The following is a 24,378-nucleotide window of genomic DNA, read 5'->3' on the forward strand; positions in this document are numbered from 1 at the left end:
AGCTTCACGTCAGAGCAGCATGTCGGCAGGAGATGACAGAGTGAAGGAGCTGAGCTCTGACAGGACTCAGACAGATCTACCAGCTCAGGTAAAACCATATTACTGTCCCCGCAGGGCAAGTTTAACCTTCCACTAGAGCTACCATGAAGATATGACAAGAGCCATGTACTCTATATTCTCTCATTTGGGATGGGAGTCAGTGCAAACAGAGCAATAGTATATTTAAAAAAAATGTACACTGCAAAAAAAGATAAACAATAGCTACTCAATAAAATTGAGGCAACAGATTGCACGCAATATTATGAATTCAATCTAACTACTTTACAAGTTGAGTTAATAACAACTTAACAGGAAGTGCCTGTCGATTAAAAACGGACTAATTCTATTGTGTTGGATTCATTCAAAATTCTCTTGATTTAGAATTACATACACATAAAGATTATATTTAATGTGATCAAAATAAGTAGATTCTATCTCAAACATTTTTATATTAAAGTTACTTAAACAACTGCCTCAAAATCAAGGACGCATTTATATTTAATACATTTTATCAAATATATTAAGTTGAATGAAATGACTACAGAATAATTTATTACAGTGTACACTGCAGGCCAAAAGTTTGGGAGCATCTTAAATTTTCTGTTTACAATGGCTTTCTTCAAAACCAGTATGGATTCTTTGGATTTTTGGATGTTTTTACTACATGATAATACTTTATGTTCATTGAATTGAACCATTTTCCTCAATTTACCTTGAGGTATACATTGATTTTTAGGTTTGAGAAGATTTGGAGGAGTCACAACTTCAGTGCAAAAGTAAAAAAAAAAAAAAAATCACAGTTTGCATTATTCACTTTAGCTCTTTGGCTTTTTAGAGTTTGGATACATAAATCCCAATAAATCTCAACTGTGTTCAAATCTCTGACAAACTACCACAGCAATGGATCAAACTGAAGCAGCTGAGTAAAGAAACAAGAGTTTAAAACAAAGTCTAAGCAATAAAAACCCAAAGACCTGATAATTGGAGTCAAAATGTGTTCTAATAAGTGACTCTTTATATAATTATCACGTTTATTCTGTTGCAAAGTATAGCAATTCAATTATTTTTTTGTATAAATTTGATCTTGCTTCCAAACTTTTGGCCTGTAGTGTATATGTTGCACACTTAATCATTCACACGTGCACTTTAGTACCACAAATGATAATTATTTGCGAAGCTATTTAATCTTTCGTAATCCTGTACCCACATGCCTGCTGCCAGATCGGCACGTAGATACCTGACATACCTGGATGTTTGTGCACATGTTAGTGCACGTGAGAGTCAGTGGTTATTAATCTGTGCTCATCTTCTGCTGCTGCAAATGAGAAAAACACAGAATTGATTATATACAGTGTGTAAAATAAATAAAAAAGCCTCTATAAGGCCCTTTGATAGTAGATTAAACCTCTGAAGTCCAGGAGATTTTGGTTGAAATTTGTCAACTTCCTATGCATTAATTTCTGTCTCTGTTTAGCATCTTTCAGTCTGTCCTTACATCACATGCATGGCTCCTTTTTCTCCACGCAAACTTGGCTATCAGTCAGATTTTTCATTTTATTTTAATTAGTAAGTATAAAGCTGCCAGGAACCCAAAATACAAACAAAAGAAACAGGTATCTATGAAAATGTAACTTTTTTTAAACCATTTACACACACAAAAACAGCAGAAAAAGCAATACATAATATAACTACAAAACAGTCTATTTGCATGTATATTAAAAATATTAATAGTTTTCATTGTAGCAAGAAAATTCACATTTTAAAAATGGTCTAGAAACATAAATGGCACACTGTGAAAGCTCCTATGATTGAACTTTCAACTGGCTTTCTCAGCTTGTCTACATATCATATATAAATTATATAAGTTATTACTGTAAATAAAACGTGTATTTTCAATAAATCGATGGACTCCAGAGTCCACACAAAATGACTTAAAAAAGACACAAAATTACAAAAAAAAAAGACACACAGACACAAAATGACTAAAAAAAGACAAAAAAAGACACAAAATGACAAAAAAAGACACAAAATGACTTAAAAAAGACACAAAATGACAAAAAAAGACACACAAAGACACAAAATGACTAAAAAAAGACACACAAAGACACAAAATGACTTAAAAAAGACACAAAATGACAAAAAAAGACACACAGACACAAAATGACTAAAAAAAGACACACAAAGACACAAAATGACTAAAAAAAGACACAAAATTACTTAAAAAAGACACAAAATGACTAAAAAAAGACACACAAAGACACAAAATGACTAAAAAAAGACACAAAATGATCAAAAAACTGGACTCCAGATGGTTAAAGTACATTCTGTCTAGCCAGATTTCTGTGCTCACACATGTAAACAATAATGTTTTAAGGTTGACTCATTCAGTGTGTTTCTGTGGAGGTTACAGAGGGTAAAAGTGAATGTGAAGTGAACCTGAGGGAGGTTATTTGTATGCCGGCCAAATCAGATTCACGGTTCCCTCTAATCTGCTTTATAATCTTTAATCTCCTTTATAAGGCCCTTGTATATCTGCCCCGCGTTCTTTAGAACACCTGCGTTTTGTACTCTTTGGTGCTTTTCATGCCAAACTGATAGGTGAGCAGGGTCAGGACAACAAGACAGCCATCTCCTCCACACAGCAGACAAGAAATGACAGCACAGTACAGGAATGATAAGGGGATTTTTTGTTTGAGTACAGACTTACTGCAAACTGCAAACTTACAGGTCTGTTAACCCTCTGGAGTCTCCAAAAGCACCAAATCCAGACTTGTTGACTCCATCCAGACTAGAAAACAAAGCAGCGTGGAGCCCTACTGTAAATTTACCTCTAAAGTTCTGGCTGTAAACTCCATGAGGCCAGTTTCAGTTTGATGATGATATACCAAGTAAAACTGGAGACAAGCTCAAATAGATTTAGTATAAAATGATAGAACTGGATGGAACCCTCTTATATGTTAGATTTGACACCTTTGTTCACATTTGCAACATTTAAAATTCTTTTTTGAGCATGATAGTGTTTTGAAAGAAAAAAAAAGATTCAAAATCACATTGTATGTTGGACTAAAGGACTAAAAAAGACACAAAGGGACCAAGAAAAGGACACAAAATTACAAAAAAAGACACAAAATTACTAAAAAAAAGACACAAAATGACTATAAAAAGACAAAAATGACCAAAATAAAGACACAAAATGACTTAAAAAAGACACAAAATGACTTAAAAAAGATACAAAATGACAAAAGAGACACAAAATGACACAAAATTACCAATAAAGACACAAAATGACAAAAAAAGACACAAAATGACTAAAAAAAGACACAAAATGATTAAAAAAGGCACAAAATTACCAAAAAAGACACAAAATTACCAAAAAATGACACAAAAGGACTAAAAAAGACACAAAATGGCCAAAAATAAGACACAAAATGACCAAAAAAAGACACAAAATTACCCAAAAAAAGACAATAAAAAGACACAAATGACCAATAAAGAATGAAAAGGATTAAAAAATGGACAAAATAGCCCTATAAGACTCCATAGAGTTAACTGCTTTATATACATAGTTGGTGTAACATCCATCTAATATGCTCCTCTGTTTTTGTAATGCAATAAGTGCTAAGTGTGTGTACTCTGAATGCTGATATTGTGTCTTTATTACAGGGCGATGAGGCTGCAGCAGAATCACTCCAACAACCAGGAAGACTAAAGAAGATACAGAACCTGGTGCAAACAAAGAAGGGCCCTCCGAGTGGAGCTGCAGCAGGGAGGAGGACCTCTGAGAATCACGGTGAGTTACTGTGGATGATCATCTTCAACTAACTCCACCGAATCTGTTATCATTTACCACAATATCTGCTCATCGTCAGATCATTTGGCAGATATGTTGAGCAACAACAATCCAGTGCTGACCTGCATCGGCCTGGGGAGGAGAACGGAGAAGAAGCCCCCTAAAACTGCTCCGTCGCCACGGCAACAACAACAGGCCAAAGACGTGGACGACGAGTCAGAAGAGGAAGGGGTTTGGAGTCCACGGCTCGGGAATTATCTGTGGAACCCGTTTGAGTGTCCGCAGCCCTGGACGCCTTTCCACCACACCTGTCAGCAGCCTCGACACGAGCTGATGATGTGTGGGGGCACCTGGTCGTTGCCCCGGGCAACAGAGTGGGACCGCTTCGAGAGTTTGATACAAGAACTGGACAGCAAACAGTCGGACCTGTCTCCTCCACAGCTGATCCGCTCCATCACAGACCTGCAGCTTTCACACAACACAGTAAGTTATCTCTATGGAGTCTCTATTTTGTCCATTTATATATTTTGTCTTTTTGTGTCTTTTTTGTGGGGTTTTTTAGTCATTTTGTGGGGTTTTTTAGTCATTTTGTGTCTTTTTTGGTCATTTTGTGTCTTTTTTTGGTCATTTTGTGTCTTTTTTTTGTCATTTTGTGTCTTTTTTTAGTCATTTTGTGTCTTTTTTTTGGTCATTTTGTGTCTTTTTTTTTGTCATTTTGTGTCTTTTTTGTCATTTTGTCTTTTTTTGGTCATTTTGTGTCTTTTTTAGTCCTTTAGTCCAACATAAAATGTGATTTTGAATCTTTTTTTTAACTTTCAAAACACTATCATGCTCAATAAATAATTTTAAATGTTGCAAATGTGAACAAAGGTGTCAAATCTAACATATAAGAGGGTTCCATCCAGTTCTATCAGTTTATACTAAATCTATTTGAGCTTGTCTCCAGTTTTACTTGGTATATCATCATCAAACTGAAACTGGCCTCATGGAGTTTACAGCCAGAACTTTAGATGTAAATTTACAGTAGGGCTCCACGCTGCTTTGTTTTCTAGTCTGGATGGAGTCAACAAGTCTGGATTATTTGGAGCTTTTGGAGACTCCAGAGGGTTAAACTCAGTGTCAGTGAGAAATATATCTGTTAAATATGAAGCTATATATGTGATTTCTAAAGATCAGGTATGTCTTGTTGGATGTATACAGAAACCCAGTGGTGCAATGTAACTAAGTACATGTACTCAAGTACTGTACAAGTACCTCAAAATTGTACTTGACTTGAGTATTTCCATTTTATTTACACTACAGGCCAAAAGTTTGGAAGCAAGATCAAATTTGTCCAAAAAAGATCATAGTTTCATTGATTAGCTTTGCAACAAAATAAAGGTGATTATTATATAAAGAGTCACTTATTAGAACACATTTCTACTCTAATTTTCAGGTCTTTGGGTTTTTATTGCTTAGACTTTGTGTATCCTTCTTTCCTTAATGTATAAATCTGTACTCTTGTGTCTTTACTCAGCAGCTTCAATTTTTGCCATTTCTGGCAAAAAGTTAATTTACAGTAATTCTTCCTATAATGTAGATTTAGATTGTACCTGTTAAGCTTGTTTTGTGCCGAAGTACCGTATACAGTAACAACCAACATTAGAGTCTCTCACTCTCTGCTCCCAGATCTCCAAAGAGTCATTAAACTGGGCCGTGCATGGCCTGACTTTCTAATTGCACCTCAGAGCTCTGCAGGGAACATTTACACTAACTGAACTGTAATTGAAATTTCCAGCTAATACTTGTTTTTATTGCTTTTAGGGAAAACATTTCACAGCTTAGTTTGATTGTCGGCCTCGGTAACATTAGCACCACTTAAGCATAATAAACAGCTGTTTAATAATATCATAATCATATGAAAACCAAACAGATATGATGATATGACACATGTTGGTGTGTTCTGACCAACCTGGTCTCACAGGAATCCGTGAAATAGCCACGGATTCGCTTAACTCAAAATCCGTGGAATAGCCACGGAATCACTCAAATTTCCGTGAAACTGACAGATTTCGCTACAATGCAAGTTAATGACAGTCATATCCCGTGGCTATTCCATGGATATTTGTTCCTATTGGTTTGTTCCAAGTCACGTGACTTTCAAGGTCCCGGCGGTCAGAACAAAAAACATGGCGGACAGTTCTCTCATTTTTAGTGAAAAAAATCAATATTTTGACTTAGTTTCTGCATAAAAATGGATTTTGATCACATTTCTAGCAAGAAATATATGTTTTATTTTCTAAATATTCACTCAGTGAATGTACATAATCACTTTGTATGTTGGAATAGCCACGGGATATGACTGTCATTAACTTGCATTGCAGCGAAATCCGTGTCAATTTCACGGAAATTTGAGTGATTCCGTGGCTATTCCACGGATTTTGAGTTATGCAAATCCGTGGCTATTTCACGGATTCCTGTGAGAACATGTTGGTTCTGAGCATCCTGCTGAAAGTGGAAAATGAAGTTCTCCCTGAATAACATGTAATAATGGAAATCCCTCAGAGACAGAGTTCATCAAAGAGATCCAGGGAAGATAAATGAGCGGCTGCTGCAGTTAAAGGCCAGTCCGTTTTGTCTCGCTCCGTCAAGTCTGAGAGAATGAGTCAAGGTTCAGGGTTTAGAGTCTCTGTGGAGACTTCTCTATTGCTTGGTGGACAGCAGCAGAGTGTTACTGGGGTAGATATTGTCTTTTAGTATCCTCGGGCGTTGGTGCCAGTGATTTTCTGGGCCGTTTTAATCTATGCTGCAGAAACCTCCTCCTCTGTAAAAGTGAACAAGGACTTGGCTGGGGAATTTTACCTTTTTTTTAACCCTCTATGGTATGCATTATGATGGCAGTTAGGAAAAAAATGTTTGGAGTTATTTTTTTTTGTCTTAAAATAGACTAAATAAACATAATCTGAAGAATTTTTATAATTCTTTTTTTTTTGGGAAGTTTTTGGGGTTTGTTGTCTGTAGGCAACATTGTACCATAACGGTGCACAAGTGAAAAATAACGTTTTTAAAATTAATTTTAATATCATTTATTTAATAAACATGTGTAAAAGATTCAGTAGCTTCAAAAGGGTACAATACATAACATTTACATTTAAAAACATTATAAAAGGAACTTTTTTAACCGGTTTCTTGTCTGAATGTTGCCTGTAGGAAACATTGTACCATTGAACCAACGACCCATTGAAATTAATGTCTTGAACAGTCTAAGTGTATGAAACTATCAAAAATGAAGGTTTACTCACCTATCAGTAGTAATATATTTTTCCCAAATGGAAAAGGGCCAGGAAATGACGTTTTGAGTGATGTTTTGTGGTGCAAAATGGCAAAACTGTTTCCTTTGGAAAAGTCTGCAAAATAGGGTTTCAATATGGCCGCCTGGAGGTCATGTGACAAATTAAAGCGTTGCTATTGGTTCTCTATACTCTTCCCTCTTTTTTAAAGTATTGCATCACTTAAAAACATGCATTGTAGAAATTTGACAGGACAAAAATGGGTATGTTGCCTGATGGCCTATGTTGCCTATATATATGTATATATATATATATATATATGTATACACACACATACACACACACACACATATGTATATAAATAGACTAATAAATAGTAGCAAATAAATAAATAAAAGAGATGTTGTAACACTAACATGCATGAGCAAAGAAATAATTAAAAATGGTTCAAGTAAAAACCAAATTAAAAAGCCAAATTAAATCTCCTGTCTGTTTGTGGGACATCATCACATCGGTCACAGAGGGACCCTGTTTCATATGAAGGCAAACATGAAACAATGCAAAACAAATAGTAATTATATTCATGTTTGTCAGTTGTGACAGAAACAATATAAAGTTGCTCCTCCAACACTTGGTGCGTGACTGGCGCTTCAGTTGACTAACGGTCAGTGTTGGGAAGGAGCCAGGAGTCAGTGCAGCAGATGTTCAGGGCAGCGCTGAATGACCGCTAAACTGGAGCTAATGGCAAACAAGGAAGGAATGACTCATTGCTTTCAGGCTCACCCTTAATGAAGAATATCAATCAGCAGATTATAATTAATAAGCAGGGTGGAATTCTTTATACATATCGTCACCCTGTTAAAATAATCGCATAACACATTTTTTCAAGTTTTGCAGGAAACACAAAAAACTTCACCCAAAGTGTAACATATGACATTTATTGATCATTTTACTCACAAAGGATGTAACAAAGGATGGCTATTGGCATAGTAATAACACTGTGTGTAAATTATGTAACTTAAGAGAAATAAAATGTGACTTAGGCAATTTTTTGAACATGCCTTTGTGACTTAAGCAAGATATGGTAACACTTTATTTTGAAGATGTCTACATAAGAGTGACACAAGCCTGTCAGAAACATGACATGACAAGTGTCATGAGCATTAATGTCAAAGTGTTATTAATGTTCATGACACATCCCATGTCATGTTTATGACACGCACACGTCACTCTTATGTAGTGTATGTTTATTATGTTAAATAAATAGTACAAGATCATCGTCAATATGATCATCTAATATAAGCCATAACATTTTGACTCAGGATATAAAAATACACCATATCTAAGAGCTGGAAAGCTGCCAGGGTTTAACCTAATTCAGGACACAAATCATAAACAAGCAATAAACACATAGTGTTTATGTTGTGGGGTCACACACACACACACACACACACACGTGCCCATCTGTCATCAGAAAACACACATTTTAATCTCTCTTTTGCCCAAACAGTTGAGCAGATTTGGGAGATTTGACGCCTTCAGACAGCCGTCGCCTTTATCAAAGCCACAGGATAACGGAAACGCTCTGGTAAGAGAACTGACAATCTGCCAGTTTGACCATCTAGGAACTTTACTTTCCCATCCATTCCCATTGCTATGTTATAATTAATACTACTACTACTATTGTTATTATTATAAAAATATACTGTTGATGCCATTACTATTATTACTATATACTGTGATATACAACTATTATTAGATTAGAGTAGATTTATTTGTCATTGCACCGAAATACAACGAAATTCAATGCACTCACATACTGGACTCATAAAAAAAGCATAATAAATAGTAAATAAAAAGATACATTCTCATCATCTCATATCAATAAATAGTAAATAGAAAAGATACATCATCTCAGCACTTAGTATATTCATGTCATGTCACTCATTCACTGTACCATCAACTCAGTGCCATTGTATGCATTAAAACAGTATTGTAAATATATAAAAAAATATGAAGTGCAGAGCATTACATTAGGTGTTATTATATAGTCAAAATAACATTATTACCATCATATCATCAGTACAATTACCATCATCTTGCCACTGTACCTTACCTACCAACTGATCTTCATTTTAATTTCTTAAGTGTCCTGTTCTATTCTGTTTCTTTTTCTATTGTTTTAATTATTCTAGTTCCGTATTTTATTGTACTTAAATACCAGACTGCTGTGACAACCGAATTTCCCTTCGGGGATCTATCTATCTATCTATCTATCTATCTATCTATCTATCTATCTATCTATCTATCTATCTATCTATCTATCTATCTATCTATCTATCTATCCATCCATCCATCCATCCATCCATCCATCCATCCATCCATCCATCCAACTATCCATTCACCCCTCTATCCATCCACCCACCCATCCACCTATCCATCCATCCATCCATCCATCCATCCATCCATCCATCCATTCAACTATCCATCCATCATCCATCCATCCATCCATCCATCCATCCATCCATCCATCCATCCATCCAACTATCCATTCACCCCTCTATCCATCCACCCACCCACCCATTCATCCATCCATCCATCCATCCATCCATCCATCCACCCACCCATTCATCCATCCATCCATCCATCCATCCATCCATCCATCCATCCAACTATCCATCCATCCATCCATCCATCCATCCAACTATCCATTCACCCCTCGATCCATCCATCCATCCATCCATCCATCCATCCATCCATCCATCCATCCATCCATCCATCCATCCATCCGTCCATCCATCCATCCAACTATCCATTCACCCCTCCATCCATCCATCCATCCATCCATCCATTCAACTATCCATCCATCCATCCATCCATCCATCCAACTATCCATTCACCCCTCTATCCATCCACCCCTCTATCCATCCACCCACCCATCCATCCATCCATCCATCCATCCATCCATCCATCCATCCACCCACCCACCCACCCACCCATTCATCCATCCATCCATCCATCCATCCATCCATCCAACTATCCATCCATCCATCCATCCATCCAACTATCCATCCATCCATCCGTCCATCCATCCATCCAACTATCCATTCACCCCTCGATCCATCCATCCATCCATCCATCCGTCCATCCATCCATCCATCCATCCATCCATCCAACTATCCATTCACCCCTCGATCCATCCATCCATCCATCCATCCATCCATCCATCCATCCATCCATCCATCCATCCATATATCCATCTATCTATCCTCCAAACCAAACCCTCTGTTCACAGTGGGTTTTTTTGTTTTAAAGCAGAATCCGGCTGCGACCACACTGATGCAGCAGAGGGAGACGGAGACCTCACACGGTGACAGGAAGCACGTCAAGGCCTCACCTGAGACAGCGCTGACACTCATCACAGTATGTCACTCACTCTGCAGAGCTTATGTTAAAACAGCCTGTTTTAAGTTCACCCTGCATTCACTGTGGTTCCCTCCTAATGAAATAACATCTGTTAGCACCCAGACACAGCTGTCAACCACACCTGCTCTGCCACGCTGCAAACTATCAATCACTTTTACACACAGGGTGGTAAAACTGGCACTAAAAGTCCAGCAGCACCTGACAGATCTGGTTGACCTGGTTTTAAAATCACTACAGATTTGTGTTAACGCAGCAATATGGCTGGGTAAAAGGAAAGGAGCTCTCTGCAGACATTTTGATGTGACTTTGATGATCTGGCAGGAGATGAATGGAGCCTGGGTGGTTTATATAGTGAGAGGCTGATGGGGGAATGAGATGCAGGTGAGCAGGGAAGGCCAGGTGAGTACAGGGCAGATGTGGGAACAGGTGTGTAGTAGATGGGCGGGGCAGTCAGGTGATCTGGTGGCTGGAAGGAGGATGGGAATGAAGGGGGCTGAAGGAGGATTTTTTTAAATCTCCAAATACACATTTATTAGTTATAATATGCCGTTTCCTCTGAGTACTTTCTTTGTTTCATTAATCTGTCCTCTTTTCTATCAATATAACGTTATATATAACTTTATTGACACGTTGCCATGGATACGCATTGTTCTGCTTCTCTCCTGATGACGGCTCGCCTTGTCAGTGACCTGTCAATCAAAGGTAGCCCTGCCCCAAATCATACGATTCTTTATCTTCTATTTTCTTCTAAATGGGGCCATTATTAGAACTATTGACATCAAATTGTGTTGAAGATGATTTTTTACTAGCGATTGAGACCATAGTGTTGACCTGAAATTTTTTTCGGAGGTAATAAATCAAGTCAGAAGTTTTCAAATTCTGCACTGAAATGAATGGGCAGATTTTTTTTGTAGCCAAACTTAGCACCCCCTGCTGGAATTTTCGGTGAATTGCAGGCTTAATGCACTTCCTGGTTGGCCTCCATGCTCAGACACGGAGATTGCCGCCTGACATACATACATACATACATACACACACACACACACACACACACACACACACACACATACACACATACATACATATACACACAAAAAAGAGGGGAAAAAAGTGTAACATAGGACGTTTTCTGCCTGCGTCTCTGCGTGTTCAACACATCAGCCCATCGTTCCTGGACTGGCCTGAGTGTGTAGCATTATATCTAAGGACAGTGGAATCAGGGGGCCGTTTCAGTAGCAGGGAGTTTATCGACATAGCCAAGTAGTGGTTTCCAGTGTAAGTAAAACCTCTCGGGACAACCTCTAAGGCTGAATTAGATTTTCTCCAGTTTAAGTAGAAATAATAAATCATGTAGCCAGGATTTAAAGGAAGGCGGCTGGTAGAATTTCCATAAGAGGAGAATTTTTCTGTGCGCAATCAAATACCCAAAAGCTATTACATTTTCCTGTACTAGGAGCTCTTGTTGCTCCATACATGCATGCATTAGCTTAGCTGCATTTTTCTAACAATTGCCTGCAAGATAACACAGACAACTTAACTGATAACAGGTATAAACTGATCTTGACATAGATCAGTATCAGTGAGTGAGCTGTCATATTATGGTAACGCTTTATGTGAAGGGTGTTCATATGACTGATACAACCATCAAGACAACTGTCATTGAATGATAAAGTTGACATTGTTTGAGATGTCTCTCTATGTCTATGTTTGAAAGGATGAAGAGGAGAGCAACACAACAACCAAAAGATATGCAGGAGTCAAAGTGAAGTCTAAATTAAAAAAATTATATTTTTTATAATGGTTCAAAGAAAATGTGAGAAAAAGGTTCACAAACAATCTGGGAGGAATGGGACGAGGTGGAGGTGCCAAATAATTGAAATTAAGAGAACAAAACAAGCCCTGATTGACCCCCATTATACAACAAAACACAATCACAAAGACCAAAGACCTAACTTATTTCTCTACAAACAGTTTTTTAGAGATAAATACATGTGTGGCACCAACCGATAACCCTAGTGGGATCAACTTAGAAGTTGTTAAAGAGATTTCTGGATGCTGTTCAGGATTTCCCCATAGACAAAGTTGAAGAGTTGGTCCTTTGACTTGATTCCATGTAGCTGCAAGACGCCAACACTTGATGACTCCATGATGTTCTTGTGTTTCAAATACACGAGCCAAACGGGTCCATCAAACAATCGTCCTTTAAAATAACAGAGACATAATTGTGATTAGGGGCATATACAACTATGAGATCTCCTCAGTTTATCCACTTCTCAAGTATTGCTCAAATGGTTTTCTCAACTCAACCTCCTTTGTCTTAGTGTCTCTTTTTAGCTTATCTCTTGCTCCTAAGGGTCCCTTAGGACAGCTATTCTCAACCAATTGGGGTCGTGAGATGATTTCTGGGGGTCGCCAAATAACTTTTAAGTCAGCTCTGTCTCCACTGTGTTAAAGTGTTCATGTGGTAATGTGTTTTAGTCTTTTGGGTAATTTAATGCCTTTTTTGGTCATTTTGTGTCTTTTTTTGACCATTTTGTGGTCAATTTGTGTCTTTTTTGGTCATTTTGTCTTTTTTAGTCATTTTGTGTCTTTTTTGGTCAAATTGTGTCTTTTTTTGGTCATTTTGTGGTCTATTTGATTTCTTTTTGGGTAATTTTTTGTCTTTTCTGACAAATCCCAAAGTATCAAGTTGTTACTTTCCAAGGAGTCTCTGGCTTGAAGCTGACTGTTACACACTCAGGAGGTCAAAATGGACCTTTAAACTTATAGCAAAGGACTTAGATTAAAAGTAACAATAAAATATAAAAAATATATATATAAATGCACAGACAGAGAGATGTTTTAGTTGTTGTCTGCTTCATTATTTGTCCAAAATTCGTCGGATCAACTGAGTTTGTATGATCTGAACTGTGAGATTCTGTTCAGTGAGACAACATGCATGTTAAATTGGGGGTCGCGACTCAAAAAGGTTGAGAACTACTGGCTTAGGAGAAGTAATTCAGAAACAAATGATCACAGAATGATACGAATATAAGAAGCTCAAACTGATCTCAGAGAAGAGATTGAGCAACACATGAGCAACTAATTTTTCCTAATTGTGCTCAGTTCATAAACTAAGCCTAATTATTACCAGGTCTCCTTAGCTTGAGGAGAATCCGCCCATGAATTTCAGAACGCAATCAAATCACATCATGTGTTTTATAAGTTGCATACTTGTGCAGTTTAAGTGCAGCCTATCCACAATATTACACTTCAGACACTACGCTTGCTGCAAATATGGTCCGTGGTGTGAAAGTCCCTGTACAGGAAGAGGAAGTTAAAAGCTGAGCACAGGTAGCTGGGGATTATGCTCACCACACACCTCCTAGGTCTCAGCTATAAAAAGCAAGGCAACTCTTGCAGGATTAAGTATCTCGCCTGCCAGAGGAGCTGCGTGTCCCAGCATAAACTGGGATATTGAGCTGTTCCGTCACATGAGGAATCAAACAGCTTAGGGCCCTGACTCAGCTTTCTGGTTGGTTAGCTTTCTCTTTTGTTTGCCTGTAGCGGCAGATAAAGAATGACAGAGTACCGAGAGCATATAAAGCAGGATGAAAATGGGACTTGGTGTTTTTTTTTCTCTGTGCAGATTGGAAACACACAGAAAGATGAAGCAGAGAAGAGGGAAGTTGGTGGTGGGCGTGCGTTTAATAAAGGACACAGGCGGTGCAGTAACTCTCTGGAAAGCCTCTACAGCCTCAACAGTGGACAAAGCTCCTCAAGTAAGCACCTTCTGGCCCACAGCCAAGCGTCTTCACACCACAACATGATCTATTATGCAATCCTTGTTCGTACTCCGGTAGGTATCCGGTAGGGTTGTCACGATACTAAAATTTTCAACTCGATACAGATACTCAGGAAAATATTTGATACTCGATACCATTTTCGATACCACAAGGATAAAAACAAAGACCCCAAAATTTAACAGAAAAATTTTTAACAACAAGAAAAATGCAACATGTAAAAATTAACAGAACCACAGGTTACCCCTCTGGAGTCTCCAAAGGCTCCAAAGCATGACTTCTTCATCATATCCAGACTAGAAAACAAAGCAGGCCAAAAAAAATACACTAGAAGACACAAAATGACTAAAAAAAGACACAAAATTACCAAAAAAGACACAAAATTACCAAAAAAGACACAAAATGAGAAGACAGAATAACCAAAAAAAACCCCACAGAAGACACAAAATGACCAAAAAAGACACATAAAAGAAACAAAAAAGACACAAAATAACTAAAAAAGACACAACAACAGACACAAAATTACCAAAAAAGACACAAAATGACTTACAAAGACACGAAAAGACATGAAAAGGATTCAAAAATGGACAAAACAGCCCGAGACTCCATAGAGTTAAATATTTATAATAAAAAACAGTTGTGCAAAAAGGAACTGCAACTATGATAACAAGCTTCAGATACTCAATACTTTTGAAAATGAGTATTGTATCCGGATACAACGTTTTAGTATCTATACTTTTTTGAGTATCGATACTTTTGACAACCCTAGTATCCGGTCATTACCATTTATTTGCCTCGACTCAGACTTTTTTATTGACATGTGGACGACTCAATTAGAAAACTAGTAGAAGTAGAAATGAATGCAGTAATGAGCTTGGCCTTTATTGAACCTTCTTGTTTGTCTGCTGTTCCCCAGGTGGAGTCACCAGTGGGTCGGGCTGCTCCAGTAACAGGGACAGTCTGAGGCTGGAGGACGATCTATCCTACACCAGACAGTTCTGTGGCAGAGCCAGAGTCCATACAGACTTTGTGCCGAGTCCGTATGACACCGAATCCCTCAAACTCAAGGTAAACACGTGTGGAAAGTTCATGGAAGTTAAATCAACTAACTATAAGGCTGTTCCCACTACAGCCCAATACCTGGAATGAGGTTAGGGTTAGGGTTAACCTCCTCTTTGACGATGGCAGCACGTCCAGGCACGCTGTAATTCCATTCTCAAAAGTTTTTCCGTGAGATCTTGATTCCTCTTCGACTGTAAAGGGAGAAAAAAAGATACTTTTACAGTCTGACATGTATAAACTTGCTATGAAAGGTTTCAATCGTGCATTAGCTTACGGCACAAGGTGAACGATCATCTCTCTTTTCAGTCCACTGTTGTCCTGAACCAACACAGAAAATTTCCACCCATGTCTTGGCACGGACATAACCCTCGTAGAGTGTATTTCTCCATTATTCGACATTATAAACTTCGGGTCCTCCAAAGTGAAGTGCATCGATTGTGTGTCGCAGTTGGCAAAATCAGCTGAAAACAGAGAGATGGAAAGTTTAACTACGCAAAAGCCAATACTGGAAATATTTCAAGCCATAATGGAGCTACAATATAAATTGTTCGACAAAAAAATGAGTGAATACCTGTTGTAATTAACTGTCCACTCTTTATTATTCTCGGAACAACTGCGTACTGATCGCCCGGGATAAAACAAGACTCCACACCGGAAGAAATCTAAAGCACAAAGTCGACTTTAAAGTCAGTTCAAACAGGTTTAACGAGCCAAAGATTGCTCAAATTAACGAACAGTGCCCCTGTAATAGCAAATACTTACATTATAGTAATACTCATTTGTATTGACACACGTTAGAGGTTAACACGACAGTTAAATGTTACATTTTGTCGGTTATACTTTCGTATTAGGATACAAAACAAACTGAGGAAGCACTTACCAACACCAAGCATATGTTGAAAATTAAAACCTTTGCCATTTTCGAAAACTTTTGATTGGACTTTGGCCGTGGGAGGAAGCCGAACTCCACCCACGGTGAATTGTCCAACAAGTGACAGATGATAGATAAGTGTCGACGTTAAAGAGAGAAAAAGAACCCGTCTGTTCCTGTACTCTGAGTGTGGGACGGGTAGGCTTCAGTGAGTCAACAGAGACACACCTTAGCTGCCACACCAAGATCCGGGAGCCTCCTACCTGCTAGATCCACACCAAAGGCGCCTTTGAACTTTGTTTTTATTGTACTGAACACATAGACTCTTTACCCTTAATAGGGCACTCATTGAAATACTTGCAAATTCCAAATTTCAACCCTAGAGAACATTGGAGGATATTACATACTGCCAGAATGTGTAAAAAAACATACGGACCCGGGGGACAGGGGTAATAATTTGAGAAAAAAGTTTACGAGATTGAAAGTGGCAAATCTACGAGAAAAAAAGTTGCAGATTTATTTTTTGTATGTATTTTTATTTTTATTTTTATTCATACTTGGCCCTAATTTGCCGTCATAGTCAAGTTCTCCTCGTACAAGTCATTGAAGAATAAAATGAGATTTTTTTTCAAAATTTTTCATTTTTCCGTTGGAGGTCAAGATCAATAAAGTTAATATTATTATATTATTATCATACTGATTGGTCAGATGTCATGGTGTCACCGTCTGTGACGTAGCCTGATCTTTGCTGATTAGCTGGAAGAAATCCATGTGGTTCTACGACCAAACAGAGAGACATGGGGACCCAGTTTGATATCCACTGAAGTTACCAAATATGGTTCTGCGCCCAATAAAGGGGTTAAAAGTGTGTGCATTTATACATTTGTGTCTGCCAGCAGGGGGAAATATTGCTTAAAGCTTGAGCCGCGGTATCTGGCGCTACTGGCAAGGAGTGAGTCAACAGAGACACACCTTAGCTGCCACACCAAGATCCGGGAGCCTCCTGCCTGCTAGATCCGCACCAAAGGCGCCTTTGAACTGTGTTTTTATTGTACTGAACACATAGACTCTTTACCCTTAATAGGGCACTCATTGAAATACTTGCAAATTCCAAATTTCAACCCTAGAGAATATTGGAGGATATTACATACTGCCAGAATGTGTAAAGAAACATACGGACCCGGGGGAGGGGGGTAATATTTTGAGAAAAACGTTTACGAGATTGAAAGTGGCAAATCTACGAGAAAAAAGAATGTGTAAAAAAAGAATGTGTAAAAAAACATTTTTATAATGTCAGAATGTTGCAAGACCCCAAGTTAAAAAAGTGCTGGAGGCCCGGGGGCCGCATACGGCCCGCACCCTCACTTGAAGTGGCCCTCAGTACAACTACATGCATTTGAGCATGAAATCTTAAAAGTGCTGTGTAAAAATGCACAAAATTACTTCTTGCAATTAATGTTGGAATCTGTGATTTTTTTATTCTGGGCTATATAAATAAAATTGAATGGAATTTAATTAACTGAAACTTTGAGCCCACATTCATGGTCCGCAGATGATGACTCCTACTGACTGTAGTGATTCCTGAGACTTTTTGTAACATTGACATTTTACTGGCAAAAAAAGTCCTCTGATTGGATTTCAATGCAAGTAATGTAGGAACACCATCACAGTTTTCATTCTATCTGAAAACATATTGAAATGTTGTTTTTTAAAGTTAATATGAGGACTGAGCAGTCTGAGTTAGTCAAATCAATATTATATCGATATTTTCTAAAGCTGCAGTCATCTTAGTACATAATTCCCTCTGTGATTCCTTTGAGTGTTTCCTTGTTCAGCTGCAGTGGAGTACAGCAACAAAAATAAGTCTTTTTTTTTCATATGTATCTTTATTGGGTTGTCAGGACATAATACATGTTCAGTCAGTAAGGGTACAATTCACCCATTTTCCCCCTTTTAGTTTACTCTATGCCGAGTAATCTGACACCTTATACAAGTTTCTGGGACAAACGGTTCATTAGTTATGAAAGGGGGCGTGGTTAAAGCATAAGGGGTGGGACTTTATGAAATATTGTTATGTAGAACTTGTCAGTGATGAATGAAAATTTGAGGCAGATTGGACAATGTATGGTCAAGTTATAAGGTCTCGTGTTTTAATGAAAAAACACCATTGCTGTGTTCCAATACCCATACTTCCATGAGTACACTTAAATGCAGTACACTATCCGCACTCACAAAGTACACAGATTTCAGCAGGTGAGTGTTGTTCCAAATCTAATACTCCGTGATGCACTTACCGGAAATGACGCTTGCGACGGCCGCCGCGGCTCGTCACCCGCGAATAAACTTCCGGCTTTAAACGGCGAAAAAATTATCCTTTGTGTTGTTTAATCTTTACTTCTACAATCCGGCAATATGGCTCCATTAACGCAGCATATGTGGAAAATGCGCCGGTGTCGTCGGCTGCCATTACAAACATTTTTTTCGAGCTGAGCGGCTCTGCCTGGCTCCGCCTCCTCCGCTACGTAGACAAGATGGCGGCCGTTGAGTGCGTATAGTGTACATCGTTCCACACTCAGCATTTTGACCGTTATGAGTACAACATCCGGGTCCTTTAGGTACACTTCTTTTCACCACGATCGGAATCGGAACACCCTGCATACTCAAGCTAAGTATAGTGAGTACGGGAAGTATGGGGATTGGAACACAGCACATGTCTGTTCAGTTAGCGCAAACTGTTTTCAGTTACAATGTCCGTGTTGGGGGGGGGGGGGGGGCTTTGGGAGCTAAGCAACCAGGTGGCCAGGTGGAGTCGACCAATCAGAGCAGAGCAATCAACGGAATGTTCCAGAACAGTGACAGCAGCCAGAAGTGGACAGACTGGAATTTCTGGCCACGAACAGAAAGCATTTTTGGCAAAACCATAATACCTATCATTGATCCGACTTCACTTTGAGCATCCTGAGTTCTTCCTCAACGTCTACATGTTTTTTTGTGAAGAAAAATGAAAAAATAGCTTTGTTAGAGCGATCTAAAAAAAACTGTTGCATCTCCCTTTTTCAGAAATCTTCCTGCGTTTTTAATATGGGAGCCAATGAGGCTGTTGGTGCTACGTTTTCCTACGTTTCTATGTATAAATTATTTCTGTAGAGTGGAATTTGCGGCCTGGATTGCAGTCTTCAAATGTATTTTTTGACAATTTTTTCTCTCCCTCTACACTCTACGTAATGACCTCATCACTCTAGACTCTCATGGGCGAGCCAGTCGATTTCATACCTTTTTTGTGTATGTGCGCCCAAAACTCTGGGAGGAGTAGTCGACCGAAAAAACACCACAGAAGAAACGGAAGAATAAAAAGAAGAAATAGACCTGTGAATAGTAGTTAGTGTGCTTTTGCAAGCAAGCACACAAAATGAGCAAATACTACTCTCTCCCTCTCAAAGAAAGAAGGGGTGAACCAAATAAACAATGACCAAAAAATAAATAAATAAATATATATATGTATATATACATATGTATATATGCATATATATGTGTATATATATATATACACATATGTATATGTGCATATATATATGCATATATATATATATATACATACATACACACACACATGATTACACATACATGTGTATGTATATATATATATATATATACACACATATGTATATATGCATATGTATATATATATATATATATACATACACACACACACATATATATATATGTATATATATACATCCACAATAAATAAGTCATTTTATACAAAAAAATACTTGGAAGATACTCCCTTATTTTGTCTAATTAACATCCAAATACTCACATTAGCCTCAGATACATCTTGAATGATTTGCATGATACATGATTCGAGATTCAACAGTATTTTCATACACGGAGTACTCCACAAGGACTGTAAACTTACATAAATAATAAATAAGTAATGTTAGTGATGTGTAGTGGTCTACAGCAGCCACACTGCCTGCAGACGTGTCTGTGAGCGCAGACATCAGCTGATGCTGATTATATAACTGGCATTAATCAGCCCGATTAATCAGCTGACTGATTAATTTGACTATCACAACATTTGAGTGAAATGTTTTGAGATGTGGCACAGACATTCACGTCCCCATTAGGGTGAATAGCAGTATGTTGTTTTTCTTTTCCCCTGGCGCCACCTTCAGGTCAGAGTTAGAAATACCTCACATTCCCATCATCCTCTGCTTTATTTTGAGTTGAGTACTAATAAGTAAATGTTAGTAATGCACACTAGGGTAAGATGTTGATTCTATCTGCTAAACATCAGCATGTTAGCACTGTTATGGTAAGAATGTTAGCATTTAGCTCAAAGCACCACGGTTCCTCACAGATACCTCCCAATAATAAATTATCTTTACATATCAGTTCTACTCTACTTTTTCTTGGCTGCTAAAAGAAAAATGCATTTGTATTTTGCTGCATTTTTAACTTGTATTTGTGTTAATTGTACTACTGAACCAGTGGACGATCTGTCTATATACAGGTGCATCTCAATACATTGGAATATGATGTAAAAGTCAATTTCCAGTAGTTCAAGTCAAACAGCCCCAACCAAGTATTGAGTCATTTAGATGGACATACATTTCCATATTAAACAGACTTTTTAAAATTGGTCTTTTGTAATTTTGCAATGTTTTGAGACACTGAATTTTAGGTCTTCATAAAATGTAAGCCATAATCATTATAATTAGAAGAAATTAAACAAATGAAGACATGAAATTTTTCATTTCATTTCATTTTGTGAGTAATGGGTCTATATAATGTGTTATTTCACCTTTTTTAATTGAATTACTGACATAAATACATTTTTCTATGATATACTTATTTATTGAGATGCACCTGTATATAATCACTGGCCAGTTGTCTTTCTTTTTGACTGCTGCGTTAATTTTATTTTTATTTTTTGGAGAAATGCAGGTGATATGTCAGCAGTTTCGTAAAACAAAGCAAGAATTCAGACTAAACCTGGCCAGCCAAAATCATTCAATTCTTCGAATTAAGACATGAAATGTTTCATTCTGTGTGTAATGGATCTATATAATGTGTTTAAATAATTGAATTACTGACAAAAATAAACTTCCATCCATCCATCCATTTTCCTCCGCTTATCCGGGGCTGGGTCGCGGGGGCAGCAGGCTAAGCAGGACATTCTAGATGTCCCTCTCCCCAGCCACAACGTCCAGCTCCTCCTTGGGGACCTATTTTAATTTATTAAGATGCACCTGTAAGATGAATGTGTGTCGTACATGCCCCACAAAACTAAAGTAAACTCTCTTTCAGGTGGGAGATGTGATTGACATAATCGCCAAGCCCCCCATGGGAATATGGAGAGGCATGCTGAATGGCAAAATGGGAAACTTCAAGTTCATTTATGTGGACACGCTAACAACGGAGAGTCCTGAGACACCAAAGGAAACACAGACGTGCAGAATGAGACAGAAATCAACAGTCCAGGAAGTGTTGAAGCGTCTCAGTATGGAGGTATTTTAACCTTCTGGAGTCCATCTATTTATTGAAAATACACATGTTTAATTTACAGTAATAACTTTATTTATATATAATATGTAGACAAGCTGAGAACGCCAGTTGAAAGTGCATCATAGGGACCTTCATAGTGTGACATTTATGTTTCTAGACCATTTTTAAAATGTGAATTTTCTTTCTACAATGAAAACTATTACTATTTTTAATTTACGTGCAAACACTGTTTTGTAGTTTTATTATTTATTATTTTTTCTGCTGTTTTTGTGTTTATAAATGGTTAAAAAAAAAGGTACATTTCCATAGACACCTGTGTCTTTTGTTTGTATTTTGGGTTCCTGGCAATTTTATACTTTAATTAAAATAAAATGAAAAATCTGACTGATAGCCAAGTTTGTGTGGAGAAAAAGGAGCCATGCATGTGATGTAAGGACAGACTGAAAGATGCTGAACAGAGACAGAAATGAATGCATAGGAAGCTGACACATTTGAACCAAAATCTCCTGGACTTCAGAGGTTTAATGTCAATCATCTTATAATCATCTTCCAAACAACAGGGTGCTCCCTCAGTTTCTAAATGCCATTTTTTTGCCCCATTTGTTTCCCCAGGAGTATTTCTCGTCTCTGCAGCTGAACGGTTACCAAACAGTGGATGACTTGATGAGGCTGAGGGAGCATCACCTGACGGGGCTGAATGTGACTGATCCAGAACACCGGCATCGTCTGCTCGCCGCTGTCCAATCCCTGCAGCAGCTCCACTGTATGTAATGGGAAAACTGAACAGAAAAGGTCATACAAGGACAGTGTCATCACGCACATTTTATGACATGGGAAAAAAAAGAGAAAAGACACACTGTAAAAAAGGGGTGTCTTAAAACAAGAGAAAAACACTAAATCTTTTCTTTTTGTGATCAGTTTTTAATTGTTTTTTCCATTTAGTTTTAAACAAACAAACAAGCAGGTGTGGCAAGCATCAATTGGGCAATAATAGCAACAGCAACAAAGAAGATAAAACGGTAGTGTAGCATAACAAACAACAAATAAAAAAAAGAAAAGAAAAGAAAAGAAAAGAAAAAAATGAATAAATAAATGAATAAGCAAATAAATAAATGAATAAATAAATAACAATGGCAATACTACCAACCAAACATATCAAAAATATTGAGTGTTGAAAAATAAGAAAAAGGAAAATAATAAATAAATAAATTGAAATAATAATAATAATAATGAAAAATATGTAGACAACCCCCCTCCTGCCCCCCAAATTTAAGGGAAATTATCCTGCTGCATGGACAAATAATTTCACTTGGCAAGATTTCTTAAATTAAATTAATCTAAAAATAAGCATGTTGTACACTTAAAATAAGAAATTAACTCTTAAAACAAGATAAATTAAAGCTTCAAGCAGTGATGAACTGGCCCGAGCAGAGTGACCTGACAATAATTTGTTTAAAAAAACTTAAGATTTAGAAGTGTTAGATAATTTATCTTGTTTTAAGAATTAATTTCTTATTTTAAGCGTACAACATGCTTATTTTTAGATTTAACAATCTTAATTTAAGAAATCTTGCAAAGTGAAATCATCTGTCCATGCAGCACCACAATGTCCCTCAGATTTAGTCTTTTTATCTTGTTTTAAGACGCACCTTTTTTTTGCAGTGCATGCAGAGACATTTAAATTCATAAAAGGAAAAGGGACAAGTGACATTGCACCTCAAGTAGATAAGACTGGGAGGGTATCCGGGCCACAGCTGAAGAGGTTAAGGTTAACAGGATAACCCCAAAGAGTGTTACTGAGAATAGAGCAGGACACACAAGGATAGTAGCTGCAGACAGATAGGCTGTTGAGCCCTAAATGCATGGGAATAATAGCTGTAAAGGATTACTTACTGCTCAGCTATTCAGCTATGGGACAGTACATCCAACCGACACGTCTTCTCTGCTTCACAGCTAAGAGTCAGTTGGAGAATGAGGCCAATCAGGAGGCCGAGACCCCCGGCGTGAACACGAAGGCAGATATGAACAACTGCCCAAGAGACTCCGGCTGCCACATGCCATCTGACAGCCCCGACAACAGCACAGAGGACACAGACCTTCACTTTATCTCTGAATACCCTCTGCAGGCTGAGACGACAGCTTCATGAGCAGAATACGCCTCCTGTTTTATTCCGAACCTGGTCTCACAGGAATCCGTGAAATAGCCACGGATTCGCTTAACTCAAAATCCGTGGAATAGCCACGGAATCACTCAAATTTCCGTGAAACTGACACGGATTTCGCTACAATGCAAGTTAATGACAGTCATATCCCGTGGCTATTCCATGGATATTTTTTCCGATTGGTTTGTTCCAAGTCACGTGACTTTCAAGGTCCCGGCGGTCAGAACAAAAAAACATGGCGGACAGTTCTCTCATTTTTAGAGAAAAAAAATCAATATTTTGACTTAGTTTCTGCATAAAAATGGATTTTGATCACATTTCTAGCGAGAAATATCTGTTTTATTTTCTAAATATTCACTCAGTGAATATACATAATCACTTTGTATGTTGGAATAGCCACGGGATATGACTGTCATTAGCTTGCATTGTACCGAAATCCGTGTCAGTTTCACGGAAATTTGAGTGA

The 24,378-nt window shown here is 37.8% G+C and overlaps 1 protein-coding gene across 1 annotated transcript; it reads left to right on the forward strand.

The window, feature by feature from the left end:
• The first annotated feature begins 1,246 nt into the window (after positions 1 to 1,246).
• Positions 1,247 to 24,284, forward strand: samsn1b (SAM domain, SH3 domain and nuclear localisation signals 1b). Its single transcript, XM_059352105.1, has 11 exons — positions 1,247 to 1,313; positions 2,590 to 2,702; positions 3,703 to 3,829; positions 3,909 to 4,312; positions 8,609 to 8,686; positions 10,414 to 10,521; positions 14,153 to 14,285; positions 15,223 to 15,374; positions 21,553 to 21,753; positions 22,363 to 22,513; positions 23,704 to 24,284. Exons 1-11 carry the CDS (start codon positions 1,247 to 1,249, stop codon positions 23,895 to 23,897), a joined length of 1,728 nt encoding a protein of 575 aa, XP_059208088.1. The 3' UTR covers positions 23,898 to 24,284.
• The last annotated feature ends 94 nt before the right edge of the window (positions 24,285 to 24,378 follow it).

Source organism: Centropristis striata, chromosome 15, assembly GCF_030273125.1.
Source record: "Centropristis striata isolate RG_2023a ecotype Rhode Island chromosome 15, C.striata_1.0, whole genome shotgun sequence".
NCBI classification, from domain to species: domain Eukaryota; kingdom Metazoa; phylum Chordata; class Actinopteri; order Perciformes; family Serranidae; genus Centropristis; species Centropristis striata.